The sequence below is a fragment of the Mesoplodon bidens genome, assembly GCF_964165515.1.
Source record: "Mesoplodon bidens genome assembly, chromosome: 2".
Classification (NCBI taxonomy): domain Eukaryota; kingdom Metazoa; phylum Chordata; class Mammalia; order Artiodactyla; family Ziphiidae; genus Mesoplodon; species Mesoplodon bidens.
In genome coordinates this window covers 152,377,996-152,395,083 of record NC_138177.1, presented here as the reverse complement: position 1 = coordinate 152,395,083, position 17,088 = coordinate 152,377,996, and the positions used below count along the sequence as shown (strand labels likewise).

Genomic DNA, 17,088 nt, shown 5'->3' with positions numbered 1-17,088 from the left:
CGGGTTCGAGCCCTGGTCCGGGAAGATCGCACAGGCAGCGGAGCAACTAAGCCCATGCGCCACAACTACTGAGCCTGTGCTCTACAGCCCACAAGCCACAACTACTGAGCCCGCATGCCAAACTACTGAAGCCCGCATGCCTAGAGCCAGGGCTCCACAACAAAGAGAAGCCACTGCAATGAGAAGCCCACGCACCACAACTGAGTAGCCCCTGCTTGCTGCAACTAGATAAAGCCTGCGCGCAGCAACAAAGACCCAACGTAGCCAAAATAAATAAATTTTAAAAATAACTTTATAAAAAATAATAATAATGATGAAATTCTGCCATTTGCAACAATGTGAATGAACCCAGAGGGTATTATGCTTAGTGAAAAAGGTCAAATACTCTATGTCATCACTTACATGTTGAATCTGAAGAATAAAACGAATGTATACAACAAAACAGAAATAGACTCACAGATACAGAGAAAAAGCTAGTGGTTACCAGTGAGGGGAGGGAAGTGGGGAGGCGCAAGATAGGGGTATGCAATTAAGAGACAGAAACTACTATGTATAAAATAAATAAGCAATGAGGATATACTGTACAGCACAGGGGAATACAGCCATTACTTTGTAATAACTTTAAATGGGGTATAATCTATGAAAATACTAAATCATTATATTATACACCTGAAACTAATATAATAGTGCATATCAAGAAACTAATATAATAGTGCATATCAACTATACTTCAATTTAAAAAAAATTTAAATAACATTAAAGAAAAAAATTAGTATTCAAATCCAAAAATATTATCTTACAATAAGATATGCATATATAAAAAGAAATCTGACTCAGTCTTGTGATCTTCAGCACAGCAAATACTAGTGGCAGTATAAAGCAGTTGTAAACAGCATAGACTCTGAAGGCAGACTACCTGAGTTCATAATCCTGGCCTTGGTACTTACTGTCCTTTGTACCCTTGGATAACAACATCCGTGCCTATCGGTTTCATCATTTGGAGTTACTATAAAAATTACATGAGTTAATACACATAAAATTCTTTAAGAAAAAATCTAGCATATAAACTCAATTATCATTATTATTATTATGCTGTTATCTTAGCTCAGGTTGCTATAATACCATAAATTGGGTGGCTTATCAACAACAGAAATTTGTTTTTCACAGTTCTGGAGGCTGGAAGTCCAAGATCATAGTGCCAGCATGGTCAGGTTCTGGTAAGAGCCTTCTTACAGCTATCTTCATTGCTATTCTCACATGCTAGAAAACAGCTAGCCAGCTCTCTGGCTATTCTTATAAGGGCACTGATCCCATTTATGAGAGCTTCACATTCCTGATCCAATTACCTACCAAAGGCCTCACCTCCAAATACCATCACACTGGGATGAGGGTTTCAACATAAGAATTTGGGGGAACACAAACATTCAGTCCACAGCAGCTGTTAAGACTTCTATCTTTTCCTTTAAAATAGCTGAGAATACTGAAGCTCAAAAAATCTAACAACTTGCCAGAAGTCACAGAAGAAGTAAATTGTAAAGCCAGAAGAAAAACACAGGACTCCTAGTCAAGGAGCCCACTCATCTTCACCATGCTAAACTTTATCAATAATTCTTTTTAGGTCTTCAGGTCTACTTTATGATAAATAAAGAAAACATGGTAACAAGATGAAAGAAATCAGAAAAAGGAAAACGAAAGGCATTTACATTATTCAAGGATTAAGAAAAGAAAGGAATACCACAAGGCCAAAAGAGAACAAGCGTTTGTGTTCATGTAAATGGAGGGAACAGGAAGGCAGTCCAGACAACTGCATTAAGAATACTAGACTGGAGATAACAATCAGGCTTTAATTTTCATTTAAGACATAAAGATAGTATTACTTGCATTTTTAAAAATTGCTTCTCTTTACATGAAAAGCTCTTCTGCAAAAATGTGTGAAATACTTTGATGTTTCACATATAACTGATATTTACACATAGACAAAGAAGTAACATTTCAAAAATTTAATAAGGAAATTTTAGGGATGTCAACATATTTACCATCTGCATTTTAAAATCCTTTGAAGTTTCAACTTACGGGTCATGTTTCGTTTTTGACAAAACTTAAAATGTTTAAAAATCATACTCACTATTTGACCATCTTAGGCATTTCCTTAGATAACCCAATGGTTACTTAAATACAAACTCTGTCCTAATAAAAATACTACCCCCCACAAAGCCTCGAAAAAAAATACAGACATATCAGTTTATCAGGACACAAAACTATGTTCTGTAAGAAGAACATCTTTCAGAGTGTTTGTTAAACAATATCTGTCTCCCTGTTTAGACATACTCTGATTACAGCTGTTCTCTTTCTATAGGTTTCTCTCCTACAGTAGCAACCAACACATAGCTCAGGCCAAAATAAATATCAATATACTAACTGAAAGGCTCTGGTACTGGATATTTTATGGAACTGTACTACAAAGGCAAATTGTTGAAGCTTTTACATGCTTTAAACTTAAAAGATAAAAAGATAAACAGCAGGAAATAAATACAGAAAATATATGTCCAAAATGTACATTCAAGAACATACATAAAACATAATTCTGTAATCAGAATTCTATATTTCTATATAGACTTCCATTATAAAACTGACAATATGGTCTTCAGGAAAAAAAGGGGGCTCTCAGAAATAAAGAAGTATTGCTCTAAGAACTATGAAACAAAGCAACAGAATAAAAGTCAGTCTTCATATCCAAAAGGAATGTCCAGTTGTCAACCCAACTAAGAATTCAAATTTCCAAAAATAATTCCAGTTCTAGGAACTTCAGAAGAAGAGAGCAAATGGTAGAGAAGACCACAATTCCTCAGCCCTTCAAGATATACATCCTTGCTAATGCTCTGGGTTAAACAATGTGGATTCTTCTCCTCTTCCTTCAAAACCTGGCAATAGATGCTAAACATTTTATACTCCACTTTTTCACACAATTAAAGTCCATGTGCTCAATATGTTTTAAAAAGCAAAAGATGGAGGGCAATAAGTGAGGTTCATTCCCTCTCAAATTTTTACATACATATCTCAGCCTTAAAACTCTATTACCAGAAGACTATGCCACCAATACTAAACTTTATCTTTTTAAATTTTGGTTTATATAAAACCAAAAAGTGTTCTGACCTAAGAGTTCACTTCTAATCCTGCAGAGCTCAGTAACTGGAGTACTGAATTCCCTCTGCTGGCACCATAAATCTGCCTGACTAAATCCCGTTGCTGCTATACCTCATGGCTCACCCAATCCCAACTTAAACTCAGCTTGAGGTCTTTAGAGACTCTGTGTACAAAATAATTATTACATGGTTGGAAGCAGGAAAAAACCTTTTGAGGATAATCAGGAAAATTCAATATAATCAGAACGATTATCTTCAGTGAAAGGGAACGGTTTTGTTATATAAAACCAGTCCTCAGTGGTGTAGACACAGAGTAAAGAGAACCAAATTAAAACTCAAGAGACCTGGATTCTCCCTCAGTTAGACAACTGCTGTGCCCTAATTACAAAACAAACAAACAAAACCCCTTTTACTTACTTCCTAAACTGCCCACCTCACTCAAGAGTTGTTGAGATCAAATAATAAGTCTGAAAGTGCTTTGAAAAAACAGAAAATGCTATCCAAATAAAATATTAGCTTCATTACAGTTATACTTACTGTATTACTTGAAATGAACTTTTTTTTTTTTTTTTTTTTGCGCTACGGGGGCCTCTCCCTGTTGTGGCCTCTCTCGTTGCAGAGCACAGGCTCCGGACTGCAGGCTCAGCAGCCATGGCTCACAGGCCTAGCCGCTCCACGGCATGTGGGATCTTCCCAGACCGGGGCACGAACCTGCGTCCCCTGCATCGGCAGGCGGACTCTCAACCACTGCGCCACCAGGGAAGCCCTGGAAATGAACTTTTAAGATCTATATTTCTGACATAATAACCCCATCACACTAAATTTGTGATAAAGAGCTTTTACCCGTTCTACAGATCGTGCTCTCTTCTTTGGCCGAGTAGGCAGCGCATCTTCCTTCGGATTGGTGTCTATTGCCCAATAGGACCCCTAAAGGTAAAGAAATAAATTATATTAACAGTATTTTACAGGAACTCTGTAACATTAAAATGGACTTTCACAATCCTCTGCTTCAAAAGCAAACATTCTTCAGTTACAACAATGGAAAAGTAGCATGAGAAGAAATACTAGTTTTGAATGGAGAAAAGTAAAGTTTATACAAGAAAAAAAAGTCCATTTATAACTATGTTATTAAAGAGAAAAAAAATCACAATCTGAAGAAGCCAAGTCCAAGAAATCTGCCACAGCCAAATTAAGAAGGGAAATGATCAACCGAACACATTTAAAACATATATATATACTAATTCTTAATTGAACATATATGATAATTACAACAGCATATGACATTCAAGTCTAACAGAATTTTATTTTATATATAGTTTCTGCACCCTGGGACCTCACAAAACTAAACAGGTAAGTGAAACAATTTATAAAAACAACTTTCTTGACCATGTTTTAAAACAATAAGTGCAATGGTCTGTACATAAATCTTTTATTGCTTATTCTATCACAGTTAATTTTAACTATTTATCTTCTCTTACGTTTTGATACAAGTTCTCAGACCACTCTTTCGAAAATACATACTGAGGACCTACTGTGTTCCAGGCACTCAGAAATTGTGACTCCCTTGAAAAATAACTTGAAAAGCATAGATCATATAGTTTGCACATATACAAATGAGACCAAAGCTCAGAAAAATAAAAGTGGTCTGTTCAGCCAAGGATTTGAGAGTCAGGACCAGAATCAAGTTCTTTGCCTCTATCATTTCATTAATCTTCCTAGGCTGCTTTTGCAGGCAATATTTGACAACAAGGGGAAATACAGCTTTCATCTAACAATTTTCACACTTTGTGCCCAACATGAATTATCTCCTTATATCTCCTTAAATATACCATATTCTTTCATGCATCTGTGCCTGTCCTACATACTTATCTCCTTGCCTATAATATCCACCTTACCACTGACAAACTCATACTCTACCTCCAAAACTCAGCTCAGATGTTATCTAAAGGAATCCTTCTCTGATCCTCCTACAATACTCAAGAATTCATCTCTCTCTCCCTCTGCAAGATCTCTATACTATTTATACATTTAGATATGATTGTCTGCACTTAACATTACAATTTTATTTGCAGGTCTGTATCCCTTCTAGGCTACAAGTTCCTTACGTGTAGAAACTCATTCCTATATCCACAGTGCATGGTAGAATATCAGACACAGAGCAAGTACTCAATAAACATGTGTTAAAATGGCGGGGGTGGGGGGTGGGGGAGATGTTGAACAAATTGTGCCAAGAATGTCAGAGTACAGGGTATAATGCCAGGCCTCCCCAGGTCCTAATCTAGGCAGTATATGAACTCAGCACTCACTTCATACACAGCCATACTGGGGCATTCTTCCATGTTGTCTTTTCTGCATTTCAGCTAATGAGCCTACTGGACCTGATGTAAACTTGCCAAGACACAACAAATTATGAGTATAGTTCAGGCTAGCAAGTTGCAAAATAAACAAAGCAGGAACATGTGCTACACTCAGTTGTTGATGAAGTTGAAACTGAAGCAGGAAGAAAAATACCCAAACTCACTGGACAACAGTTTAAAAACCACTGTTTATGGAAATGATAAATTTCAGTGTTTAGTTTGTTTTGCATGGTTGTGTATATTTGTATTAATCTGGGAAACCACTCACTGTCCAAACATTACATTGATGTTATTAAACATTTTAATAAAACTACAAAAACAAATATGTATCTGTCCTTCCACACAAAATATAATTGGCTGTAGCTTATCACAAATAGATCAACAGAAGAGAAAAAAATCGTTCATAAGCCTAACCCAACCATTATGTACTTACAAAACCCTGAATGCCCATATATCTGAACAAAACTGTATTTCAAAAAGATACATGCAGGGCCTCCCTGGTGGCGCAGTGGTTGAGAGTCCGCCTGCCGATGCAGGGGATACGGGTTCGTGCCCCGGTCTGGGAGGATCCCATATGCCGCGGAGCGGCTGGGCCCGTGAGCCATGGCCGCTGAGCCTGCGCATCCGGAGCCTGTGCTCCGCAACGGGAGAGGCCACAACAGTGAGAGGCCCCCATACCGCAAAAAAAAAAAAAAAAAAAAAAGATACATGCACCCCTATGTTAATAGCAGCACTATTCACAATAGCCAAGACAGGGAAACAACCTAAAGGTCCACTGACAGATGAATGGATAAAGAAGTTGTGTTATATATATATATATACAATGGAATATTACTCAGCCATAAAAAAGAATGAAATAATGCCATTTGCAGCTACATGGATAGACCTAGAGATTATCAAACTAAGTGAAGTTAAGTCAGAAAGAGAAAGACAAATACCATATGATATCACTGTTATGTGGAATCTAAAATATGACACAAATGAACTTAACTACAAAACAGAAACAGACTCATATAAAGAACAGATTTGTGGTTGCCAAGGGGGAAGTGGGGCAGGGGAGAATTGGACTGGGAGTTTGGGACTAGCATATGCAAACTATTATATATAAAATAGATAAACAACAGGTCCTATCATATAACACTAGGGAACTATATTCAATATCCTGTAATAAACCATAATGGAAAAGAACATATATGTATAACTGAATCACTTTGCTGTACACAAGAAACTAACAGAACATTGTAAATCAACTATACTTAACAAAAAACAAAAAACAAAAAAACCCCTGAATGCTCAAATGCAAAAACAATTGAAATGATTCACAAAAGAAGTTGTAAAATCTTCCACCTAGTGGCTCTTGCTAACCTATTATCTGAGTTTCACCTGTGAACTTACCGGTTTGGATTAAATGACTTAAAACTTCCCTTCACAAATCAAAACTGCAAGATAACATTTGATACCCATTAGGATATCTATCAGCAAAAAACCAGAAAATAACAAGTGCTGGCAGGGATGTGGAGAAACTGGAACCTTTGTGCATAGCTAGTGGGAATATAAAGTGGTACAGCTACTGTGGAAAATGGTATGGCAGTTGCTCAAAAACTTAAACATAAAATTACCATATGATCTATCAATTTCACTTCAAGGTATATACCCAAGAATCAAAAGCAGGGACTTGAATAGATATTTGTACCCTCATGTTCATAGCAAGTTATTCACAATAGCTGAAACGTGAAAGCAACCCAAGTGTCAATCGATGGATGAACGTATATATATAATATGGTACACACATACAATGGAATATTATTCACTCTTTAAAAGGAAGGAAATTCTGACACATGTATGCTATAACATGAGTAAACCCTGAAGACATGCTGAGTTAAACAAGTCAGTCACAAAAAGGAAAATACTTTGTAATTCTAGTTTCATGAGGTACCTTAGACAGTCAAAATTATAAAGACAGAAAGTAGAATGGTGGTTGCCAGGAGCTGGGGGGAGGGAAGATGGGGAACTTGTTTAATGGGTACAGAGTTTCAGTTTGGGAAGATTAACAACTTCTGGAGATGGATGGTGGTGATGGTTGCACAACAGTATTAATGGACTTAATGCCACTGAACTATACACTTAACAACAATGACTACAACAGGGAGGTCAACTCAATGCTTTGTGATGACCTAGAGGATGGGATAGGGAGGGTGGGAGGGAGGCTCAAGATGGAGGGGATATGGGGATATATGTATACATACAGCTGATACACTTTGTTGTACAGCAGAAACTAACACAACATTGTAAATAAAGCAATTATACTCCAATAAAGATGTGGGGAAAAAAAGTTAATCAGAAAAAAAAATGATTACAATGGTTAATTTTATGTTATATATATTTTACCACACACACAAAAAAATCCCTTTCAGCTACTTTTAAAAAGCAGCTACCTTTTCTCTTCTGTATTAAACAATATTTCTTGCAGAAACTGCACGGCTTAAATACAGCCAATCAACAAACACATTCCTTCCCAGAGTAGGGCCTACTCCTCTAGGCTTACGTGGAGCAAGTAAGAAACAAGAGTTTTCTGTTTTCTGGTTTTATTTCTTCATGTCAACTTTACTGAAGTATATTTTTAAAAAAATAAAGTGCACCCATTTTAAGCATACAGTTAAAGGCATTTTGACAAATGTATACATGCACGCAACTAACACCAAAATCAAGATAAAGAACATTTCCATCACCCTAAAAAGCTCCTTTGTGTGACTCAACAAGCAACCCCTCTTCCTTTGCCCCCACATGTCCATCCCATACAACTACTCATCTGCTTCCTATTATTATAGTTCTGCATTTTATAAAATTTCATATAAATAAACTCAAACCGTCACACTATTTTCTACTACTATTAGCAATGTATGAATCGAGCTGCTCCATGTCTTTGCCAATACTTGGTATTTTAAGTCTTTTCAATTACAACCATCCTAGTGGATGTATAGTTGTACCTCAGTGATTTTTGTGTGCATTTCCGTAATAATGTTGATAGGCATCTTTGCAAGTGCTTATTGGCATCCATGTATTATCCTTTGTGAAGCAGTTATTCACAAATTTTGCTGCATGTTTTATTTGGGTTATAAGATTTTTTGTTTTTTGTGTTACAAGGATTTTTTAAATACTTTTCAAATAGCAAGTCCTTTGTCAGAGATAGACACATAGTTAAGTTTCTGTGTAAGTGTGGGGTAAGGATCAATATAAATTTTTCTTCCACCAAGGTATACACTATTTCTTGAAAAGACTATGTCCTTTCCCCATTGAATTACACTGGCATCTCTATCAAAAATCAGCTGAATATACATGTGAGTCTACTTCTGAACTCTAGTCTGTTCCACTGATCTACATGTCTACGCTTGTGCTAATACCATTTTGTCTTGATTATTGTAGCTATATAGAAAGTCTTGAAATCAAGCACTGTTAAGTCCTACAACCTTGGTTTTTTTCAAAATTGTTTTGCTTGGTCTAGGTCCTTCGGATTTCCACATGACTATGAGAAACAGCTTGTCAATTTCTAAAAAAAGAAAGAAAGAAAGAAAAAGAAGTCTGCTAAGACTTTTATTGGGATTTCATTAACTCTATAAATCAATTTGGGGAAGACTGACATCCAACAGTATGTCCTCTTTTCCACAAACATGCTATATCTCTCCATTTACTTAGGTCTTGTTTTATTTCTCTTGGTAATGTTTTACAGTTTTCAGTAAACATGTCTGCATATATTTTGTTAAAACATATCCCTAAAGTATTTCATTATTTTGGATGCTATTGTAAATGAAATTGCTTTATTTTCCAACCATTAATTGGTAGCATAAAAAAATTATACTGACCTTGTATCTTGTGACTTTGCTAAACTCACTTATTAGTTCTAGTGGCTATTCCATAGACTCCTTAGGATTTTCTACATATGCAATAAAGTTGTTTGCAAACAAAGAAAATTTTACTTATTCTTTTTCAACCTGGATGTCTTTTATTTTTTTCTTGCCTTATTCCATTGGCTTGGACCTCTAACAGAATGTTGAATAACAGTGAATGCAAGCATTCTTGTTTGTTCTCAGTCTCAGAGGAAAAGCATTCAGTGTCTCACCATTAAATATGATATAAACTGTTGGTTTTTTATAGATGCCTTTAATCAAATAAAGGAAATTCCTTTTAATTCCTAGTGTGCTGAATGAGTGTCAAATTTTGTCAAACTTTTCTACACTTGAGATAACATGATTTTTCAGTTTTCTTCTACTCACATGGTGAATTAAATCAATAGGTTTTTAAATTTTAACCTGCATTGCACTGCTGGGACAAATCCCTCCTGGTCATGATGTAGTCTCCTTTTCATATATCAATAAATTTAATTTGCTAATATTGTGTTAAAGATTATTGGGTCTATGTTCAAAGATTACTGGGTCTATGTTCACAAAGATATTGTTCTGTACTTTTCTTATTATTTCTTTGCCATCATAGTGATGGTGACCTCATGCAATGAAAACTGTTCCTTCATCCATTTTTCTGGGGGGGACGGGGTGGTGCTGGTAAGAGTTTCTGTAAGACTGGCATTGCTTTTTTTTAAAATATTTTAGCCTCTTGTTTCATTGCTTTTTCCTTAAATATTTTAGCTTCTTGTTTCATTGCTTTTTGTTTGTTCATTTTCTGTTTTATTGATTTCCCTTTATTATTTCCTTTTTTCTACTTATTTTGGACTCACCTTGTTCTTATTTTTCTAACTTCTTAAGATACATGCTTAAGTAATTGATTTTGGACCCTTCTTATTTTTCAAATAAAAGTATTTAAATTTTGATATTTTCTGCTCTCATCACTCAGCTCAAAATATTTTCTAATATCCCTTATGATTTCTTCTTTGACCCAGATGTACTTTAAAACTATATTAATTTCTAAACTTCTGGGATTTTCTAAGCATCTTTTTGTATTTTATTCCTAATTTAATTCTGCTAGTCAGAAAACATGCATCTGTAAAATTGCATCATTTAGAAGGGATTAATATCAACTTAACAGCTCATACAACTCAACATCAAAGAAAAAAAAAAAAACCCTGGCTTCCCTGGTGGCGCAGTGGTTGAGAGTCTGCCTGCCAATGCAGGGACACGGGTTCATGCCCCGGTCTGGGAAGACCCCACATGCCGCGGAGTGGCTGGGCCCATGAGCCATGGCCACTGAGCCTGTGCGTCCAGAGCCTGTGCTCCGCAATGGGAGAAGCCACGACAGTGAGAGGCCCGTGTACCGCAAAAAAAAAAAAACCCAATTAAAAAAATGGGCAGAAGACCTGAATATTTTTCCAAAGACATACAGATTGCCAATAGGCACATGAAAAGATGCTCAACTTCATTAATCATCAGGGAAATGCAAATCAAAACCACAACGAGATATCACTTCACAACTGTCAGAATGGCTATCATCAGAAAAACCACAAATAACAAATGTTGGAGAGAATGTGGAAAAAAGGAAACTCCTGTACACTGTTGGTGGGATTGTAAATTGGTACAGTCACTGTGGAAAACAGTATGGAGGTTCCCCCAAAAAGCTAAAAATAGAACTACCATGTGATCCAGCAATTCCACTCCTGGGTATATATATATATTAAAAAAAAAATGAAAACATTAATTCAAAAGATACATGCACCCCAATGTTCACAGCAGCATTATTTACAATGGCCAAGATATGGAAGCAACCTAAGTGTCCATCAACATAGAAATGGATAAAGAAGAGGTGGCATACATACACAATGGAACACTACTCTGCCATAAAAAAAAGAATGAAAGTTTGCCATTTGCAACAACATGGATAGACTTGGAGGCTTATTATGCTTAGTGAAATAAAACAGAGAAAGACATATACTGTATTTTATCACTTATATGTGGAATCCAAAAAAATAAAACAAACTAGTAAATATAAAAAAAAGAAACAAACTCACAGATATAGAAAACAAACTAATGGTTACCAGTGGGGAGAGGAAAGTGGGGATGAGCAAGACAGGGGTAGGGGTTTAAGAGGTTGGAACTACTATGTATTAAAATAAATAAGCTACAAGGGTATATTATACAGCACAGGGAACATAGCCAATATTTTATAACAACTATAAATGGAGTACCTGAAACTTATATAATATACCACATCAACTATACAAGTAAAAGATTGTAGATTTGTTGATTTCTCTTTTTAGTTCTGGTAGTATTTGTTTGGTTTTTTTGAAGTTCTACTTTTGGGCACATCCATTTATAATTCTTAGATGTTCCTGATCAATTGATCTTTTCTTCTGCTGTATGCATATTCTGTTAAGGCCATTCAGTGAACTATTCATTTAGTTATTGCATCTTTCAGCTCTACAATTTTCATTTGGTTCTTTTTATAGTTTCCACCTCTGTATTCAAATTCCCTCTCTCTTCATTCATTCATTATTAGAATATGTTTTATTTTAATTCTTTCAACATATTTATAATGGCTGTTTTGAAATTTGTGTCTGCTAAATCCACTATCTGGGCCACCTGTTCCACCTGATTCAGGAGCTAACTCCAACTCTTATCTAAGCCATACTGACATCAATCTCTTTCACTTCCTTCACTTCAAGGCAAGCTCCCCATAAAGGTTTCTCTAAGTAATATACAATGCTGAATTCCAACAAAAGTACTACAGGCATACCTCAGAGACACCGCAGGTTAGGTTGCAGACCACTGCAATAAAATGAATATCTCAATAAAGCAAGTCATGAATTTTTTAGTTTCCCAGTTCATATAAAAGTTATGTTTACACTATACTGTAGTCTATTAAGTGTGCAATATCATTATGTCTAAAAAAACAATGTACGTACCTTAATTTAAAAATACTTCATTGCTAAAAAATACTAACCATCATCTGAGCCATCAACTAGTCATAATCTTTTTGCTAGTGGAGGGTCTTGCCCCAATGTTGATGGCTGCTGACTAATCAGGGTAGTAGTTGCTGGCAGCTGTGGCAATTTAATAAAATAAGACAATAATGAAGTTTGCCACATCAACTGATTCTTCCTTTCATGAACAATTTCTCTGTAGCATGCAATGCTGTTTGATAGGATTTTACCCACAGAACTTCTTTCAATAGTGGAATCAATCCTCTCAAACCCTGTTGCTGTTTTCTCAACTAAGTTTATGCAATATTCTAAATCCTTTGCTGTTGTTTCAACAAACTTCACCTTCACCAGGAGTAGATTCCATCTCAAGAAACCATTTTCTTTGCTCATCCCTAAGAAGCTACTCCTCAACCATTAAAGTTTTGTCAAGAGTTTGCAGCAGTTCAGTCCCATCTTCAGGCTCCACTTTTAATTCTAGTTCTCTTGCTGTTCCCACTCCACATCTGCAGTTACCTCCTCCACTGAAGTCTAGAACCCCTCAAAGCCATCCATGAGGGTTGGAATCAACTTCTTCCAAACTCCTGTTAATGTTGATGTTTGACCTCTTCCAGTGAATTCATAAGTGTTCCTAAAAGCATATGGAATGCTGAATCCTTTCCAGAACACTTTCAATTTCCTTTGCCCAGATCCATCAGAGGAATCACTATGGCATCTATATCTTTATGAAATATATTTCTTAAATAGTAAGGTTTAAAAGTCAAAATTGTTTGTTGATCCATAGGGTGCACAATGGATGTTGTGTTATTAGCAAGCATTAAAACAACATTAACCTCATTGTACATCTCCACCAGAGCTCTTGGGTGACCAGGTACAATTTCAATGAGCAGTAATAGTTTGAAAGGAATCTTTTTTTCTGAGCAGTAAGTCTCAACAGTGGGCTTAACATATTCAGTAAACCATGTTATTAGCAGATGTACCTTGGTGGTCAGAATGGTAAATGAGCACTGGCTTCAACTTAAACCCACCAGTTACATTAGCTCCTAACAAGAGAGTCAGCCTGTCCTTTGAAGCTTTGCAGCCAGGCAGTGACTTCTCCTCTTTAGCTATGGAAGTCCTAGATGGCATCTTCTTCCAATAGAAGGCTGTTTTGTCTACACTGAAAATCTATTGTTCAGTGTCACCATCATAATGAATTATCTTAGCCAGAACTTCTAGATAACTTGCTGCAGCTTCTGCATCAGCACTTGCTGCTTCACCTTGCACTTTGATGTTATAGAGACAGCTTTGTTCCTTAAACCTCACGAACCAATCTCTGCTAGCTTCAAACTTTTCTTCTGCAGCTTCCTCACCACATTCAGCCTTCATATAACTGTAGAGAGTTAGGGCCTTGCTCTGGATTACGCTTTGGCTTAGGGGAATGTTGTAGCTGGTTTGATCTTCTATCCATACCACTAAAACTTTCTCCATATCAGTAATTTCGCTTTCTTATCATTTGTATGTTCAGTGGCATAGGACTTTTAACTTCCTTCAAGAACTTTTCCTTTGCATTCACAACTTGGCTAAATGTTCAGCACAAGAGGCCTAGCTTTTGGTCTGTCTCAGCTTTCGACATGCCTTCTTCACTAAGCTTAATCATTTTCAGCTTTTGATGTAAAGTGAGAGATGTGCAACTCTTCCTTTCACTTGAATACTTGGGGGCCACTGTAGGGTTATCAGCTGGCCTAATTTCAATATTGGTGTGTCTCAGGGAATAGGGAGGCCCAAGGAGAGGGAGAGAGAAATGCAGGAAAGTCTGGTAAGTGTAACAGTCAGAATACAAACAACATTTATCAATTAAATTTGCAGTCTTATGTGGGCATGGTTCATGGTACCCCAAAACAAGAGTAACATCAAAGATCACTGATCACAAATCACCATCACAATTATAACAATAATGAAAAAGCTTGAAATATTGCAAGAATTATCGAAATGTGACAAAGAGACGTGAAGTGAGCAAATGCTGTTGGAAAAATGGTGCCCAACAGACTTAACACAGGGTTGCCACAAACCTTCAATTTACTAAAAATGCAATATCTGCAAAGCACAATAAAATGATATATGCCTATACAATATTTAAAAGGTCATGTGATATCCTGAAGAGAACATCTATTAACCCATAGACCTGGATTCAAATCCCAGATCTGGTTCGATAACCTCGGACAAGTTACAGAAGCTTCGATCCACTTTCCTCATTATCTCTTTCATAGAGTCATCATGACAATCAGCCTAAGCGTACATCAGGAAAACTACTCATCAGTATTTATTTACCACCTGTGTCCAATAGACACTTCTTGTTTATAGTTAAGACATTTTTCAAATAATTTACAGAATAAATAATAAAAGGATTGTGAAAAAAACCTTGTATGAGATATTTTAGTAGGAACTTAAACATAACAAACCCAAATTTTCTATATTTTATATATATAATATACATTTAAAATAGTCAATTTTTCTGGTTTTGAAGGTATGTATATCAAATGGTCAGTATCTTTTGAATGTAAGTGCTTAAACTGTCGTCTATGAAACTAAAACATCTATCTTGTAAATACTGATTCCAGATTTCCAATCTCTAAAATGTTCTACTTTATTACTTGTGGGGTTTTTTATCTTATATTTTGCTATCAAAAGGCAATGCTGATTCTAGATTATAAATATATATATTTAATAGATTCTAGCATATTATTACTTCTTGTTCTTCTTCTACTTTTCAAAATGCAATACATTTGTAATTTTTGATGGCTCAGAATTTTGTTGAAGGATGGCCATCTCTGCTCCATAACTGCAAAAAACATTTTCATATTTGGTTTATAAATCCCAAATAGAATGATGAATCCAATATTAATTGGATACACAAACATTAGTTTTCATTTCTATATCATTTATTTCCTTGTAAGCACTTTTGTTTACACATCAGACTTCAGGATCTGTCCACTTATGAACCATATCAAGTGAATTTTGGTGCACAAACATCATAAAAGGTGAAAAATACTGTAACATGACTTCCTAGGAAAAAATGGGATGATTCTGATTCTAGTCATGAAGTACTGCATGATGAAGACCTTCTTCCTGAATGACTAAATGGATGAGAATAGCATGTATCTTTTTGTCCTTAGAAATATATCACTAACTCAGTATTTCTTGGGTTTGGGAAAACTAATCTATAATATCATCCACTCAATTTCACCATCATAATTAGAGTGTTGCTGCCTGTATTTATCTTCTGATTCTACTGATAATAATAAACAATTTTCCTGTCAATTTTCATCTCTTTGTCATTATGAGCAGAAAAAAAAAAACCTAAACTCTCAACTATGTTCAATGAAAACTAAAAGGGAAAAAAACAAAAAAAGACTAGACTTAAATGGCATCTACAGACTTTTATTATACCTTCTTAAAGAATGCTATACTTTGGGCAACACAGTAAGAAAACTAAAGGATAACAGTGATAATTTCGTTACTTCATTGTCCTTCTAGGTCATTCAATCATTCTGCTATATTCTTGTTATTTTAGTGGTTGGGCATGATGGAGAAAAACTGATGGGTAATGATGAAATAATTCTTAAGATGATGATAAATTTTCTAATTGTGCTTTGGAAGACTTCTTTTAAAGAATAAAAGTCATAGAGTAAAAATCTTAACAAATTAGAACCACTCAAAATACATACTCAAAAACGAAATTGGGTCCAACAGACCCTGATGATATACTAAGGGTTAAATAAAATATATATGAAATATTCCCTCCTCAATTATTTGATCACATATTATTTTGTATTAATCTTCTAGTATTCTTTCTCATCTCCTACAATTTCTATCAAAGAGCATGCTAATATGCACATAAAAAGATGATCATCATCATCTGCCATCAGGGCAATGCAAATCAAGCCCATTATACAACGAGATACCACTTCACATCCTAGGATGGCTATAACAGAAAAGGCACACAATAAAAGGTGTTGGCAAGGATATGAAAAAACTGGAAGCCTTGTAATTGTTAGAGTAAACTGGTGCAGCCTCTTTAGAAAACAGTCGGGGCAGTACAAAAGATTAAACATATGACCCAACAATTCCACTCCTAGAGAAATAAAAACATGTCCAAGAGAAATGAAAACATTACGCCCCTACAAAACCTTATACACAAATGATCACAGCATTTTTCGTAGCAGCCAAAAGTGAAAACAACCCAAATGTCCATCAACTGATGAACAGATAAACAACTGTGATATACCCATACAATGAAATATCATTCAGTCATAAAAAAGGAATAAAATGCCGCTATATGCTACAACATAGATGACCCAGAAAGCCTTACACTAAATGAAAGAAGCCAGACACAATAGGTCACATATTGTATGATTCCGTTTATATAAAATGTCCAAAATAAGCAAATCCATAGAGATGGAAAGTAAATTACTGGTTGCCAGAAGTTTGGAGGATGAGGGAAGAGTTGAGAAGTTGGTTTCTTTTTGGACTGATAAAATTAAAATGTCGGACTTCCCTGGTGGTGCAGTGGTTAAGAATCTGCCTGCCAATGCAGGGGACACGGGTTTGAGCCCTGGTCTGGGAAGATCCCACATACCGCAGAGCAACTAAGCCCATGCACCACAACTATTGAGCACTCACTCTAGAGCCCACGAGCCACAATTACTGAGCCCACGCGTCACAACTACTGAAGCCCGCGCACTCT

At 35.9% G+C, this 17,088-nt stretch overlaps 1 protein-coding gene across 2 annotated transcripts in view; it reads right to left on the bottom strand.

Annotated features, from left to right (window-relative positions):
* FOXJ3 (forkhead box J3) overlaps nucleotides 1-17,088 on the bottom strand; it is a 134,535-nt gene that overhangs the window by 51,303 nt on the left and 66,144 nt on the right. For both annotated transcript variants that reach the window (XM_081225816.1, XM_081225817.1), the window contains exon 5: nucleotides 3,987-4,070. In XM_081225816.1, coding sequence (XP_081081942.1) covers nucleotides 3,987-4,070 — 84 coding nt within the window. The remainder of the gene's footprint in view (nucleotides 1-3,986; nucleotides 4,071-17,088) is intronic.